Source organism: Phocoena sinus, chromosome 2, assembly GCF_008692025.1.
Source record: "Phocoena sinus isolate mPhoSin1 chromosome 2, mPhoSin1.pri, whole genome shotgun sequence".
NCBI classification, from domain to species: domain Eukaryota; kingdom Metazoa; phylum Chordata; class Mammalia; order Artiodactyla; family Phocoenidae; genus Phocoena; species Phocoena sinus.
Window position 1 is genome coordinate 137,186,308 of NC_045764.1, and position 18,388 is coordinate 137,204,695.

The 18,388-nt window shown below is 34.7% G+C and overlaps 1 protein-coding gene across 1 annotated transcript in view; it reads right to left on the reverse strand.

Moving 5' to 3' along the window:
* C2H14orf39 (chromosome 2 C14orf39 homolog) overlaps positions 1–17,988 on the reverse strand; it is a 53,752-nt gene extending 35,764 nt beyond the window's left edge. The window contains exons 1-4 of the mRNA XM_032624242.1: positions 17,940–17,988; positions 17,786–17,842; positions 16,438–16,564; positions 12,625–12,714 (exon numbers count right to left, since the gene is read on the reverse strand). Coding sequence (XP_032480133.1) covers positions 12,625–12,714; positions 16,438–16,564; positions 17,786–17,842; positions 17,940–17,988 — 323 coding nt within the window. The remainder of the gene's footprint in view (positions 1–12,624; positions 12,715–16,437; positions 16,565–17,785; positions 17,843–17,939) is intronic.
* Positions 17,989–18,388: the final 400 nt, after the last annotated feature.

Sequence of the window (18,388 nt, forward strand, 5' to 3'; positions counted from 1 at the left end):
AGTCCAACAACACATAAAAAGGGCCATACACCATAATCAAATTGGATTCATCCCAGAGTCACAAGGATGGTTCAACAAACACAAATCAATCAATGTGATACACCACAACAACAAAAGAAAATACAAAAACCACATGATCATCTCAATAGAGGCAGAAAAAGCATTTGATAAAATTCAACATTTATTCATGATAAAAACTCCCACCAAAGTGGGTATAAAGGGAACATAACATAATAAAAGCCATTTATGACAAATCCACAGCTTACATGATACTAAATGGTGGAAAGCTGAACGTCTTCCTGCTAAGTGCTGGAATAAGACAAGGATGCCCACTCTCACCACTTCTATTCAACATACTATTGGAAGTCTTAGGCACAGCAATCAGGCAAGAAAAAGAAATAAAAGGCATCCAAATGAGAAGGGAAGAGGTAAAATTGTCATTATATGCAGATAACATGATACTCTACAGAAAACCCTTAAGACTCCAAACAGAAACTACCAGAACTGATAAACGAATTCAGCAAGGTATCAGGATACAAGATTAATATACAGAAATCTGTTGCACTTATTTACACTAACAATGAAGTATCAGAAAGAGAAAGTAAAAAAGCAATCCTATTTAAAATCACATTGCATCCAAAAAAAAAAAAAAAAACTAGGAATAAACCTAACCAGAGGTGAAAGATTTATATGCTGAGAACTATAAAACACTGATGAAGGAAACTGAAGATGATTCAAAGAAATGAAAAGATATCCCATGGTCTTGGGTTGGAAGAATTAATATAGTGAAAATTGCCATACTACCCAAATAAATCTACAGATTTAATGCAATCCCTATCAAATTACCCATGACATTTTTCACAGAACTAGAACAAATAATTCTAAAATTTATATGGAACCACAAAAGACCCAGAATTGCCAAAGCAATCCTGAGGGAAAAGAACAAAGCTGGGGCATAACCCTTCTAGACTTCAGGCAATATTACAAAGCTACAGTAATCAAAACAGGGTGGTACTGGCACAAAAACAGACATATAGAGATGGAACAGAATAGAGGACCCAGAAATAAACCCCCACACCTATGGCCAATTAATCTTCGACCAAGGAGGCAAGAATATACAATAGAGAAAAGATAGTCTCTTCTTCAGCAAGTGGTGTTGGGAAAGCTGGATAGACTCATGTAAATCAATGAAGTCAGAACACTCCCTCATACCACACACAAAAATAAATTCAAAATGGCTTAAAGACTTAAATATAAAACATGACACCATAAAACTCCTAGAAGAGAACATAGGTAAAACATTCTCTGACATAAATCGTACCAATGTTTTCTTGGGTCAGTCTCTCAAGGCAAAATAAATAAAAGCAAAAATAAACAAATGGGACCTAATCAAATTTAACAGCTTTCACACAGTAAAGGAAATCATAAACAAAACAAAAAGACAACCCACGGACTGGGAGAAGATATTTGCAAAGAATGCAGCTGACAGGCGCTTAATTTCCAAAACATACAAAGAGTTCATACAACTCAATATCAGAGAAACAAACAACCCAATCAAAAAACGGACAGAAGACTAAATAGACATTTCTCGAAAGAAGACATACAGATGGCCAACAGACACATGAAAAGATGCTCAACACTGCTAATTATTAGAGAAATGCAAAGCAAAACTACAATGAGGTATCACCTCACAGTCTACAAATAATAAATGCTGGATAGGGTATGGAGAAAAGGGTACCCTCCTACACTGTTGGTGGGAATGTAAATTAGTGCAGCCACTATGGAAAACAATATGGAGGTTCCTTAAAAAACTAAAAATGGAGTTACCACTACTGGGCGTATATCTGTAAAAGATGAAAACTCTAATTTGAAAAGATACATGCACCCCAATGATCACAGCAGCACTGTTTACAATAGGCAAGATATAGAAGCAATCTAAGTGTCCATCAACAGATGAATGGATAAAGAAGACGTGGCATATATATATATAATAGAATATTATTCCGACATAAAAAAAATGAAATAATGCCTTTTGCAGCAATAGGGACGGACCTAGAGATTATCATGCTAAATGAAGTAAGTCAGACAGAGAAAGACAAATACCATATGATATCACTTATATGTGGAATCTAAAAAAAAAAATAGTACAAATGAATTTATTTACAAAACAGAAACAAACTCATAGACATAGAAAGCAAACTTATGGTTACCAAAGAGGGGGAGGAATAAATAAGAAGTATGGGATTAACAGATATGCACTACCATATATAAAACAGATAAACAACAAGGCTTTACTGTATAGCACAGAGAACTGTATTCAATATCTTATAATAACCTATAATGGAAAACAATCGGAAAATGTGTATATGTATATATAAATATATATATAAAACTGATCACTTTGCTGTACACTGAAACTAACACAATATTGTAAATATTGTAAATAAACCATACTTCAATTTAAAAACAGGAAATATATTTTTGGATCCTTTTTTTACCCAGTTATTAACAAATACATACTTTCAAAAAATAACATTCATAGAAAATTTTCTAAAAATATATAGTCCTTATATTCCTCAAAAGTTTATAAATTTTCTAAATCAAGCCATACTATATGGGGGAATTTCTTAAAAGATACTTCAATGATTATCTTGCCTTAGCAGATGAGAAAAGAAGTATTCATAAACTGCTTGTATAGTAAGAAGAAAAGGATAACAGCCTTCTACTGGTCAGCAGGTCTGAATCTTAAGAATGTTTTAATTTCTTAATATTACTAAACTCTGTCCCCTTATGCAAGATAAAGTAGTTTAGCCTAAAACAAGTTTCTTCCTATTCTTCTAAATGCATATTTGCTAATTAAGCCTTCACTTTTTGGGAAAATAGTCCAAAAGGAGGGAAATACCTATAAGAAAACTGAGTCTGGGACACCAGTTTCAGATGAGATTAGCACACCCCATCTACCCTGTTCAGACTGCATATTCACGGCAACTCTTCTAATATACTCCATACAAGAACCTTGCTAGCCCAAGCCATGATTCAAGAAGAGCCATTACTATCTCATCTCTTGCCAGCAATGCTAGTCTTCGTGAATGCCTGGGAGAGGGATGGGAGATTAGGAGAAATAAGTAGCTGGTGCCTCTACTTCCTTCATTACCCATGATACCAACAAATGGACTCTTTTCCTCTTATAAATACATAGTATTGAGTCATCAAGTCAATCAACCTATGTGGCTGTTTAAGAAAGAAAGAGATAGATGTTTTCACTTCCATACCTCTGGCTAGCTAAGAGAAGTCATCCACAACAAACACTATCAGAGAGGTACTTATTGGACTGGTTTGCTTTAGCCCCTCATAGAATCATTTTAAATAATATTTTATAGCTATAGCTTGCACTGAGAGATGTTATAAAAAGCAGTAATACATATTGTGTTTATTTGGGAGAGGCCACTGAAGATACTGACTACCATATCGCACAATTTCCCCTTTATGAGAATCCAGGGAACAAATTTCTCTCAAGTCTGAGTACTAGGGAAAAAATCTCTGCTTATCCTAAGCAACTGAACTGTTTTTTTGTTTGTCTGTTTGTTTGTTTTTGCGGTACGCAGGCCTCTCACTGTTGTGGCCTCTCCCGCTGCGGAGCACAGGCTCCAGACGCGCAGGCTCAGCGGCCATGGCTCACAGGCCCAGCCGCTCCGTGGCATGTGGGATCTTCCCGGACCGGGGCACGAACCCGCGTCCCCTGCATCAGCAGGCGGACTCTCAACCACTGCGCCACCAGGGAAGCCCTGAACTGTTTTTTAAACGAATATTCTGAATTCCAAATTGATCACACTTCCACAATGCTTTGACTACTATTAGGAATTTCAAAGCCTAATTTTGCCTATATCTAACAAATCTGTAAGACCATATAGTATGAATTTCTATCCAGATCAAAGGCTTCATCTTCCTATATTACCCTTACTTCCCTATAGCCTCAATTTGTATGTCTAACTTTATTTTAACACTATGGTATTATTTATATAAATCATTTCAAATTCTTTTTGAATTGAAGTGGGGCCTATAAATAACAAAGTAAGTCTCCTTTGTTAATTCTACCCTCTGCCTATTTCTTGGATGATTATGTACTTCAGCTTTCTCTTCTTTTTGCTTTATACTTTCCCTGGGCAATCTCATCTATTTTTATGATTTCAAATGCCAATGAAGTCCAAATCTATACCTCAGTCCCTACCTTAAGACCCAGTTTTTAATATGAAATATACTGCATTCTAGATTTTATGTGGGTGTTTTTAATTAGAATATTAGAATAGGAGTGACATCGGCAAGATGGCAGAATAAAATGCCCCTTGCGCATATCACCCCCCTCAGCAATAAAAGTTTGCCATCCAACCATGGACAAAAGTGCCTTTGTGGAAGCTTTGGAATCCAGGTAGGAGACTGTGAAATCCTGGTGCAGTCCAAGACTGAGGAGAGCCATTTTGAGAAAACGGACTCACATCTTGGTGGTTTAACTTGCTGACTGTGGTCCTGGCTACAGACCCAGAAAACATCTCTGTACCCCTGAGAACTCAGCTACAGGCCTATCTAGCTTTGGGTCTGTAACCAGCCCCATAAACCAAGGGACCTGGGAGAAGTCACACCTACCTGTGTGTCAGGCAATAGGCATACAGACCCTGGTCCTGGCTGTGGTCTCAGAAGTGGCAGGTGAACCAGTTCCAGCCCTTCATGGCCACAGTCTGGGAATACCAGGAGATAAACCTGCCAAGCTCAGTGAGACTGTAGATTCTGAAAGGGCCCTGTAACTGGATTCCAACCTGTCCCAGCCACAGTCACTGAAGAATCCTGCTGGCACACAGACCCAGCAGGAGACACTTCTGTCTATGCCCCTAAAGATCCTAAAGCACCCTATAGTTGGTTCCAGCCCTCTCACAGCACAGTTTGTCCACAGTACTGAGGGTCCAGGGTTCAAGCAAGAGATACTCCTGTCTGCACCCCCTAGATCATGAAAGGACCCATACTTGATTCTAGATCTCAAGCAGTCTAGCACTAACAGAACTTCTGGCCCAGGGACCCAAAGAGATACTGCTATATGCTCCCCTGGAGATCTTGAAAGGGCCCTATACTTGGCTCCAGCCCCTCCAGCCACAATCAGGGAGCAGTCCAGCCCACGGAGGGAGCTGGTTGGAGACATGCCTATCTGTGCCTTGAGAACCAGGACTGTAGACCTCAATTTTGTTTGCAGAATCTGAAACAGCCCTGAGACTCAGTTCTAGCCCCTCTCAGCCAGTCCAGGGCCAGTCCTGACCACCCATGAATCCATTCAGTGACTAGGCATGAACTCTCCCAGGGACTTGCTGGGAGACAAACTTGTCTACACACTTGGTAATATGCCTGCTGACTAAGGACCCAACTGTGGAACCTGAATCAGACCTTTGTCCCAGTACTATTCTACTGAACAAAGTACTGGAGGAAGTCTCACCCACCCAGGGACCAGACAGGATCCATACCTGCCTGAGCCCCTGGTAACAAGCACACCAACCATGGATCCCACTACAAACTCAATGACAGCTTCAAAATTAGCTCCAACTCAGCACAACTGCAGTTCTATAGGTAACCCCATCAGCCCAGGAAACCAACAAGAGAAGGTCTTTACCTCTCAAAACCAGACTGTAAAGACTGGAAGAAGTGTTTGTTCGTTCAAGTGCACAGACACCAATGCAAGGCTAAGCATATCACAAAGAATTAGGCAAACATGACACCATCAAAAGAAAAGTAATAAATCTTCAGTAACTGACCCCAAAGAAATGGAGATCTACAGTTTGCCTTGAAAAGAATTCAAAGTAATCATCTTAAAGAAACTCAATAAAATACAAGAGAACACAGACAACTAAACGAAATCAGGAAAACAATGCATGTACAAAATGAGAAGTTTAATAAAGAAATAGAAACCATAAAATAGAACCAAACAGAAACTGTGGAGCTAAAGAACACAACAGCAGGACTGAAATATTCAATAGAGAGCATCAGTAATAGACTTGATCATATAAAAGAAAGAATCGGCAAACTCAAAGACTATTCATTTGAAATTAGCTACTTAGAGGAACAAAAAGAAAAAGAATGAAAAACAGTGAAGAAAATCTACATAAATTATGGAACACTGCAAGGCAAACAAATATTTGCATCACGGAAGTCCCAGAAGGAGAAAAGAGAGACAGAAAAAGGCAGAAAGCTTATTTAAAGAAATAATAGCTGATTACTCAGCTATAAAAAAGAACAAACTAATGCCATTTGCAGCAACATGGATGGACCTAGAGATTCTCATACTGAGTCAAGTAAGTCATACAGAGAAAGACAAATATCATATGATATCACTTATATGTGGAATCTTAAAAAAGGCTACAAATGAACTTATCTACAAAACAGAAATAGAGCTACAGATGTAGAAAATAAACTTATGTTACCAGAGGTTGGGGGAGGAGAGATAAAGTGGAAGATTGGAATTGACACATACACACTACTATATATAAAACAGATAACTAGGGCTTCCCTGGGGGCACGGTGGTTAAGAATCCACCTGCATGGGGACATGGGTTCGAGCCCTGGTCCAGGAAGATCTCACATGCCACAGAGCAACTAAGCCCATGCACCACAACTACTGAGAGCGCACTCTAGAGCCCGCAAGCCACAACTGCTGAGCCCATGTGCCACAATTACTGAAGCCCACACGCCTAGAGTTTATGCTCCACAACAAGAGAAGCCACCACAATAAGAAGCCCGCACACCACAACCAAGAGTAGCCCCTGCCTGCTGCAACTAGAGAAAGCCTGTGCGCAGCAACGAAGACCCAACGCAGCCAAAGATAAACATATAAATAAATAAATTTCTTTAAAAAAAAAACAGATAACTAATAAGGACCTACTGTATAGCACAAGGAACTCTACTCAATACTCTGTAATGGCCTATATGGGAAAAGAATCTAAAAAAGAGTGGATATCTGTATTTGTATAACAGATTCACTTTGCTGTATACCTGAAACTAACACAACATTGTAAATTGATTATACCCCAACAAAAAGTTTTAAAAAAGAAAAGAAATAATAGCTGAAAACTTCCCAAATATTAGGAAAGAGATAGACATCTGGGTACAGGAAGCCCAAAAGACCCCAAGCAAGATCAACCCAAAGAAGATTACTCCAAGACACATTATAATCAAAATGTTAAAATGCAAAGACAAAAAGAATTTTGAAAGCATCAAGAGAAAAATAACTCATCACTAGGGAACCCCTGTAATGTCATCAGGAGATTTCTCTGCACAAACCTTCCAGGCCAGAAGAGAATGGGATCACATATTCAAAGTACTGAAAGAAAAAACTGCCAACCAAAAATACTACACCCAGCAAAACTGTCCTTTAGAAATGAAGGAAAAATAAGGACATTCCCAGACAGACAAAAGCTAAGGGAGTTCATTACCACTAAAGGAGTTCATTACTACTGCCTTTTAGAAAATATTAAGGGGAGTTTTTCAAGCTGAAATAAAAGGATGCTAAGTAACAACATGAAAACATATAAAAGAATAAAACTTAATGGTAAAGGTGAATATATACTCAAATTCAGAATACCATAATACTGTAATGATAGTATGCAAATCACTTTAATCTCTAGTATGAAAGTTTAAAATATTATTAAAATTATAGCTACAATAATTTGTTAATGGATGCACAATATAAAGTATGACATCGATAGCATTAAATGTGGGGGGAGGAGAAGTAAAAGTGCAGTTTTTGTATGCAATTGAAGGTTACTTGTTATCAATAAGTCTGTTATATCTATAAGATGTTTTATGTAAGCGTCATGGTAACCACAGAGAAAAAATTTATAGTAGATACACAAAAAAGAAAGAGAAAGGAATTAAATCATACCACTACAAAAAAAAATCACAAAGGAAGACAGCAAGAGAGGAAGAAAGGAACAAAGGGACTAAAAATACACTCAGAAAACGATTAATTAAATGGCAATAGTAAGTCCATACCTATCAATAATTACTTTAAATGTAAATAGACTAAATTCAAAAGACAAAGAGTGGCTGAGTGGATTAAAAAAAACAAGACCCAACAATATGCTGCCTGCATACTTTAGCTTTACTTTAGCTTTAATGAAACACATGAGCTGAAAGTGAAGGGATAGAAAAAGATATTCCATACAAATGTAACCAAAGGAAATCAGAAGTGCTTATACTTAGATAAGATAGACTTTCAGTCAAAATCAGTCACAAGAGACAAAGAAGGTCACTTCCCAAGGAATTAGAAAAAGAACAATCTAACCATAAAGATAGCAGAAAGAAGGAAATAACAAAGGTTAGAGCAGAAATAAATGGACTAGAGACATGAAAGACAACAGGAAAACATCAATGAAACAAAAAGTTGCTTTTTTGAAAAGATAAACAAAATTTACAAACCTTTAGCTAGACTAACCAAGGGAAAGAGAGAGGACTCAAACAAAGTTATAAATGAAAGAGGAGTTACTATACCTGACACCAAAGAAATACAAAAGCTCTTAAGAGGCTACTATTAACAATTATAGGACAACAAATTAGATAACCTAAAAGAAATGGATAAATTTCTAGAAACATACAACCTACCAAGATTGAATTATGAAAAAAAATTAAAAATCTGAACAGGTCAACTCCTAGTAAGGAGATAGAAGCAATAATCAAAACCCTCCCAACAAAGAAAAGCCCAGGACCAGATGGTTTCACTGGTAAACTGTACCAAACATTTAAAGAAGAATTAACATCAATCCTTCTCAAACTCTTCCCAAAAAATGGAAGAGGAGAAGACACTCTCCAATTCATTTTATGAGGCCAGCATTACCCTGATAAAAAGCCAAATAAGGACACTACAAGAAAAGAAAACTAGAAGCCAATATTCCTGATGAATATGGATAAAAAAATTCTCAAAAAAAAAAAATACTAGCAAACAAATTCAACAGCACTTTAAAAGAATCATACACGAATACGAAATGGGATTTATCCTTGGATGCAAGGATGGTTCAATATACACAAATAATTAAACATGAAATACCACATTAATAGAGTGAAGGATAAAAATTATATGATCTCAGTAGATGCAGAAAAGTATTTGGCAAAATCTGACACCCTTTCATGATAAAAACTTTCAATAAATTGGGTATACCTCAACATAATAAAGGCTATATATGACAAGTCCATAACTAATATCATAATCAATGGTAAATAGCTAAAAGCTTTTCCTCCAAAATCAGAAACAAGACAAAGGTGCCATTCTCACCACTCTTATTCAATATAATACTGGAAGAGCTAGCTAAAGTAATTAGACAAGAAAAAGAAATAAAAGGCATCCAAATAGGAAAGGAAAAAGTGAAATGGTCTGTTTGTAAACAGTATATCCTTATATCAATATATAGAAAATTCTAAGACTCCACCAAAAACCTATTAGAACTAATCAACAAATTCAATAAAGTTTCAGGATACAAAATCAACATACAAAAATCAGTTGCACTTCTATACACAAACAATGAACTACCTGAAAAAAAAATAAAGAAAACAATCCCATTTACAGTAGCATCAAACACATTTAAAAACTTAGGAATAAATTTAACCAAGAAGGTGAAAGATTTGTACACTGAAAACTATAAGACACTATGAAAGAAACTGAAGAAGACATAAATATGGAAAGATATTCTGTGCTCACAGATCATAAGAATTAATACTGTTATAATATCCATACTACCCAAAGCTATCTAAAAATTCAATGCAATCCCATCAGAATTACAATGGCATTTCTCACAGAAATAGAAAACAAAATCCCAAAATTTGTATGGAACCACAAAAGACCCCAAATAGTCAATTTCTGGAAATCTCAAAAAAAAAACAAAGGTGGAAGCATCACACTTCCTCATTTCAAACTATGCTACAAAGATATAGTAATCAAATTAGCATCGGGCTTCCCTGGTGGCGCAGTGGTTGAGAGTCCGCCTGCTGATGCAGGGGACATGGGTTCGTGCCCCGGTCTGCAAAGATCCCACATGCCACGGAGCAGCTGGGCCCGTGAGCCATGGCCACTGAGCCTGCTCGTCCGGAGCCTGTGCTCCGCAACGGGAGAGGCCACAGCAGTGAGAGGCCCGTGTACCGCCAAAACAAACAAACAAACAAAAAGAACAGCATAGTATTGGCATAAAAACAGACAGATAAACCAATGGAACAGAATCAAGAGTCCAGAAATAAATCCATGCATATACAGTCAATCAATATTTGGAAAGGAAGCCAAGAATACTCAATGGGGAAAGGATAGTCTGCAATAAACAATGCTGGGAAAACTGGATAGCCATATGCAAAAGAATGGAATTGGACCCCTATCTTATACCACTCATAAAGATGAACTCAAAATGGATTAAAGACTTAAATTAAATGTAAGACCTGAAATCATAAAACTCCTAGGGAAAAAATCTCCTTGATGTTGGTTTTGGCAATGATTTTTGGGGATATGATACCAAAAGCACAAGCAACAAAAGCAAAAATAAACAAGTGGGACTACATCAAACTATAAAAGCTTCTGCACAGCAAAAGAATCAATCAACAAAATGAAGAGGCAGACTATAGAATGGGAGAAAATGTTTGCAAACCATATATCCAATAAGGGGTTAATATCCAAAATACATAAGGAACTCATACAACTGAATAGCAAAAAGACTAATAATCCAAGTTAAATATGGGCAAAGGGCTGAGACACATTTTTCCAAAGAAGACAAATAGTCAACAGGTACATGAAAAGATGCTCAACACCACCAATTATCAGAGAAATGCAAATCAAAACCACAATGAGATAGTACCTCATTTGTGTAGAATGGCTATTACCGAAAGACAAAAGATAGGTGTTGGCAAGGATGTAGAGAAAAGGGAACCCTTGTATACTGGTGGTGGGAATGTAAATTGATACAGCCACCATGGAAAACAGTATGGAGGCACCTCAAAAAATTAAAAATAGGGCTTCCCTGGTGGCGCTGTGGTTGAGAGTCCGCCTGCCGATGCAGGGGACACAGGTTCATGCCCCAGTCTGGGAAGATCCCACATGCCGTGGAGCGGCTGGGCCCGTGAGCCATGGCCGCTGAGCCTGCGTGTCCGGAGCCAGTGCTCCGCAACGGGAGAGGCCACAACTGTGAGAGGCCCGCATACCGCAAAAAAAAAAAAAAAAAAAAAAAAAAAAAAAAAAATTAAAAATAGAAAAGCCATATGATCCAGTAATCCCACTTCTAGTTACATATTCAAAGGAAATAAAATCACTATCCCAAAGAGATATCTGCACCATGTTCATTGAAGCATTATTCACAATGGCCAAGACATGGAAACAACCTAAGTGTCCACTGACAGATGAATAGATTTTTTGAATGTGATATATGTAAAAATGGAATGTTATTTAGCCACTAAAAAAGAAGGAAATCCTGCCATTTGTGACAACACAGATGGACCTTGAAAGTGTTATGCTAACTGAATAAGTCAGACAAAGACAAATACTGTTATGATCTCACTTATATGTAAAATCTTTTTAAAAAGCTGAATTCATAGAAGCAGAGAGTATAATGGTGGTTTCCAGGGGCTGACGGGTAGAGGAAATGAAAAGATGTTGGTCAGAGAGTACAAGCTTCCAGTTAAAAGCTGAATAAGTTCTGGGGATCTAATATAAAGCATGGTGAATATAATAATACTGTATTATATACTTGAAAGTTGTTAAAAGAGTAAATCTTAAATATTCTCACCACAAAAAATATAATAGAGTGATAGATGTGTTACCTAACCTTATTGTGGTAATCATTTCACAATACACACATGTATTAAATCATGTTTTACACCTCAGACTTACTGCTATGTGTCAATTATACCTCAATAAAGCTAGGGGGAAAGTAGTAAGATAAATAAATAAAAATTAAATCAACACTACTCTTGTCCAATTATGTTAAAAATAAAAACATTGCAATTTTTTAAATTAAGCAAAATTATAATGCTATATAACGTGTTCAAAGTTCCTCGCCTTGTTTCATTATATTCATTAATTACATTTACTCCCCCAAACCAGGTGATTTAACACATAATAAAATAAGCCCACACAAATATTATTGGGTTGGCCAAAAAGTTCATTCGGATTTCTCCGTAACATCTTAATTTCTGGCCAACCCAATAGTATTTCTCTGTCAGAATATAACACCCCACTAAATCAGCACTCTGAAGAACAAGTTCAATATAAATATACCCTTCAAAAGTCAACACTCCAAATTTTTCATAAGCTAATTATACAGCTAACTACTCCCCCAGATGTTTGACTATAGCAATTCAGTCATAAAAAATATTAATTGAAGCACTCTGCCTTGTAACTGCTACTGATAAATAGTTTCTAAGGACATATTTAAACATATCAAAGGTTGGATAGAGCTTTATAACAAATAGGTAGGCCAACAGTGACAACCAGAGTCCAAAACACTGAATTTGCTTTAAAAATAAATAAACTAAAAAAATGTTTCAATTAATATTTTTGCAAAGAATATTTTATTAATACTAAGTTATAGAATTGATAAGCTTAAATTAATATATGTACTGTACCTGTCTTTTTCAACAGTTTCTTGATAAATAGTAAACTGTTCCTTCATATAGTCTTCATGTTTATGAAATATATCACATGTTGGCCTCCAGCTATGGAAAAAAAATACTGTAATTAGCATCTCAGAATGATAAACTAATTTAAGAAATAATAAAAATGAATGTAACCATTTAAAGATAAACAAATCTTTCCTTTCCTGGAAAAAACAAGCTTACATCAAGAAAAACATTCCCATCTCCGATCACCACCACTATTACCATTCATGCAATCATACATATGCTCAAATATCAATATCGATTAATTTTTACATAAAGCCTGTTTTGGAACCATGACTAGGGAAGGAACAAATGTGACATGGATGGACTGTGTATTACTATGGCATTTCTGGAATATACTCTGCAACACTCCAACATCAGGCTTTGTTTCTCATCATACTTCTAAGATCTTAGCTAAGAAATTCTTTTGGAGTAAACATTTAAAGAGCTAGGATAAGGGATAAAGAGAGGCTTTTTTCTCCTTTGAAATTTAGAAAGTCAGGTTTTATACCCTCCTGAACTTGAAAGAAAGAAACTAGACCATAATGAATTATGAAATCAGATAGTTAGAATAAAATGAATATTCAACTTATACATTTGTTTTATTACATGACTCAAAAAATGTTGCCAGTGTGAAGAATCTAAAATTAAGTATACACCATGGCAGCTTACATTCTAAGTATTGTTCAAATATTTCCTCTAGCTCTTTTTTCTAATCTTTTTTATTTTTTCAGATTCAAAAAGTATGCATACCCATTTTGGAAGAACAGAAAAGTATACATAAGAAAATAATTATCATCTATATTCTCAACACTGAATAATAACTACTAATATTGATATTATTTTAATAAATTATTTCCAGATTTTACTATAAGTATATAGTTTAACATCTTTGAGATCATATTCACATATACAACATATCATCCTTTATCACTTACTTTTAAACTATCAATATATACATTTTCTTTGTCACTAAGAATTCATTGTAAAAGTTTTAATAAATACAACATATTACACAATTTATCTAACCATTCCAATATTGTTGGCCATTTTGGTTAGTCAAAGTTTCTCTTAAGAACTTGTACTTAAACACTTGTCTGAGTTTGCAACCATTTCCTTAGGCAATATTCCCCAAAATAGAATTATAAGGTCAAAGGTTATATATACATACATTCTGAATATTTTTTAAATTCCATAAGAAATACATGTTCACTAAAAAGATATTCACTGTAACCATTTTGATGTACATATTTCTAGACTTTTTAAATTATACATAAATACACAATTACTAAATTGAGTTTATTCTATGAATGTTGTTTTAATGTTTTGTTCAATTTGTAATATACTGTTAACACCTTTCCATGTCAATATTCACTTATATCATAAACTAATGGGCTGCCTACTGTTCATTCATATGGATATACCAAAATTCATCTAAACAATCACCTAATGTTGAACATTTGAGTTGCTTGCAATGTTTTCCTATCGTAAAAAAGTTGAATACCTTGTACATTACATCTTTGAGAAAATGCCTAATTATTTCCTTATGAAAAATTATCAGAAATGGAACTGTTTAATCAAAAGTCATGCTTATTTTTAAAGCCTTTGAAGTATACTTATATGTCATTCAAAAAGTATATACCAGTGTACATTCCTACAGTGTATGAGAGGGGTGATTTTCTTATTTCCTGGTCAACATTGGGTATTATCCTTCTTTAAATTTCTGCAAAACTTAAAGGCAAAAGAATATATAGTATTTTATTATTGCTTTAATTTGGATGTCTTTGATTATTAGTAAGATTGAGCATTTGTTCACATTTATTAGACACACATTTCTTCATTTTGGTATTTACCTGTTTACCTTCTTTGCTTATTTTTCTAATGGGACTTTGGCTCTTTCTTATTAATTTCTACAAGCACTTTATATTTTAAAAATTAACCCTTCTTTAACATTTTTTTACCTTATCCTTTTGCTTTTTGTATCATTTTGAGGCGTTTTTCTTTTTAATTTGCATATGTCATATTTATCCATTGTTTCCTATGTGGTTTCTACCTTTGATGACATACTTAGAAAGGCCTTCCTCTCTCAAAGATTATAGTCACCTATATTTTCTTCTAATACTTTCATAAATTCATATTTCACATTTAAACCTCTTAACCAGCATGCTGAAATCATGAACTAGAGGTATTCATGCATTAAAATCAACAGATCCTAAAATCAACAGATCCTACTAACTGCCCTCAGAACCCAGCAGAGAATAATCTTGTTTAAAGTAAAGTACATCTTGGACACAGTAGGTTCTGCGGGGAAACTACCAGTACTTTCCCAGCACCCTTTGCAGCTACTTGAGGGAAACCACTGGTAAAACTTAACTACCATAAACCTAAATCAAACTAAAAGAAAAAGTTCAACAATATGTAGTTTTTTCGTCGATCAGATTGCCAAAAAATTTAAACATTGATAATTTCAGTGTTAGCAAGGGTGTGAGGAATAGAAACTCTCATATATTGTTGGTGAAAGTATAAATTAGTATAATTTTTTTGGGAGAGCAGTTTGGCATTACTTATCAAATATTTAAACATGCATACTCTTCAACCTGGCAATTTCACTTCCAGGAGGTCATTCTATAGCAACTGGTCTAGAAATATGGAAGGATACCTGTACATGTTGTTTATAATAGGAAATAACTGGAAATAACCTAAATGTCTATTAATAGAAGAATGGTTAAATAACTTAGGATACATCAATACTATAAAATACTATGGAGCTGTTAAAAAAAAAAGAATGAAATCCATACATAATCATTACATGTGTAGTACCATTTACATTACATATTGTTAAATTTTAAAAAAAGTTGAAAAATAAGTATGGTATGATCGCATTTTTTAAAAAAGGAAAGGCAGATATACAGGTGGATGTATATATAAGCATATGTAATAGTGATGTTGAATATATATTTTAAAAGGTCTGGAAGGGTACTCACTGTTAAGAGTGATCACCTGTAAGGAAGAGGACAGGGTGGGGATGGGGACTACAGGCAGGGAAAACCTTTTTACTCCATACATTTGTATAGTCTTTGAATTTTTATACTAGGCATGTGTTACTTTTATAAAATTTTAAAACCAATATAAAAAAAGTAATGAGGGAAAACCAAAAAGTTTATGAAATTTTTAAATAACAAAATATTTTTAAACAAATATGATTCTTAATATAGTACTTATTACAAAGACAGTGATCCACATAAAATTAAATACAGAAAACTAAACATTTTATTTTTGTAAGTACCTGTCCACACAATTAAGTTCCATTAACAAGTCTTTGTTTCAAAATGTTTATCTTATAATAGATGTAACTACTAGAATCCAGAACCTGAAGCTATATTGAAAGAATTCTTAACTTACTAAATAGTTTTATTTTGAAAAGCTACTAATTTTAGGCTAGGTTCCCTTAGACAAAAATAAGATCTTGAAAATTCAAAGATGGAAATTACTTCAAATTTATTTATCTAATCGGAATTTTCTATACTGAGCCTAGATTATTCAACATACTGTATTTAGACTAACTGGATCTGAATTAGATCTTACAGCTCTTCTATTTTTCTTTTGAAACTTCTGTGATCCCTTTTACAGTGGCATGTAACAAGGAAATTTAAGACTTGCTTCATCATTTTCCTAATATAAAATACTACTTTAAAGCAACAGTGTCTTCAACTATAAACTCAAAAACCTCGAATAAGAGAATCTAATGACAACTATTGAAAATTTCTTTAAAATACTCACTTACTACAGTTGTCTTTGATCTCCTTACTATGTTTACAGTAATGACCGATTTCCTCATCAGTTGTATTTATAGTTTCATGTATCTTACAAATGGTCGCTTTGTTTTCTTTAATATCTTCAAAGCATTCTGGAAATCATAAATTCAAAATAAATACAGTAGAAAAAAAGGTATGGCAACTGACCTAGAAATGGAGAACCAGAGAATGGAGAGGAAGTGAAGCTTGAGATGGGAAGGGCCCTATACTAAAAAGCACAGGACCAGAGTCAGGCTTGCTCCTAGACCCAGAAGCTAAGAATTTGTGTTTTAGATTGAAGAGAAATAAACGTCCCCTGTCCCACATCTTTAATGTAAGAGGGCTAGATTAAGTAATATCTAAGATCAATGGCATCCTATGATGCTATGAGTTCATGTAAACATTTACTCATATGATACTAACATAAGAGTTTTGTTTTTGACAAATGTGTAATTTCTATTCATCAATTCCATGTCATTATTTAATGCACCTTCAACTCACTTATTTCTTTGTTATAGTGAGTAAACACAAGCTAAAAATAAAATGTAATTTCTTAAAAAGATTAAAATAAATTCTTAATATCCAATATCCTTTTTTGCTGCAGAAAAGACAACCAAATTCTATAATACCTTTCAGAACTATTAAGAAATTATTGAGTGTAGTTTCTTTTGATAGTTTTTATGTAGGATCTTAAAATACTATATTTATGTAATCTGCTTTGTCATTCCACTCATAATATTAATTTTCATAATTAGCATTCCTGAAAATGTGGCTTCCATTAATCCTGGCCACTGACTTTTGATGATTTCTAAAAATATTTTAAAATTTTCACTCAAATGTTTAAAATAACCTGTGTTACTTGAGAAAAATAACATTTTCAATTGTATTTCATTAAGGGTGATATCTACTTAAAACAAAATTTTTTTTTTTTTTTTTTTTTGCGGTAGGCGGGCCTCTCACTGCTGTGGCCTCTCCCGTTGAGGAGCACAGGCTCCGGACGCGCAGGCCCAGCAGCCATGGCTCACGGGCCCAGCCGCTCTGCGGCACGTGGGATCTTCCCGGACTGGGGCACGAACCCGTGTCCACTGCATCGGCAGGCGGACTCTCAACCACTGCGCCACCAGGGAAGCCCAAAACAAAATTTTTAAACACAAAATAATTAAACACTGAATACAGAAAATTATTGAAAAAATAGGGTAAATAGCTCATTATTAGTCACTAGATAGAACCAGGGGAAAAGTTCTAATGCCAACTATAAATTACCCTAAACAAGGCAACAGCATAATACCTTATATTCCATAAAAAATAAATCTTTGTCATGCAAAACTACTTACTATTAATTCGTTGAATCATATCTTCTTTAGTACTTATATCTTGCTCATACTGGAAAACTAAAATAAATTACTCTTTTGTGACTTCATTTCATTGTTAAAATGTCCAATGATAATACAAATAGTTATCTACTTTTTATTTCCATTTTATACCTACCAAATTCTAGCAAAAGTCTGTCCAAACTGACAAATAGGCTGTCATTCATCTTGGATACTTTGCTAAAAAAAAATAATAATAAGGAAGGGTTTTCTAAAAACAACCTTTTGACATAGCATTATTACATAAAAATGTGGGTGGAGCAAGAAGTGGGGAGGGAAGAGACACCTTCATCCTGGTACTGGGCAGAGCTCTAGCAGGTATTTAATAAATGAGTGTCGTTATATATATTAAAATAAATGTATACAGTTATCTATAATAAAATAAATTGAATGTCGTTGCATGACTGAAACTTCATAATTGTTTATACATGGTCGTGCCATAAGTTATTGGATATTCTGGAGTCCACGGACATCCAGATTTCTTAAAAGGATATGCCTTTAAAATAAATAATATCTCTGAATATGTCGTTTCTCGGCGTGTGTACTACTACACGCTGAAAAACTCTT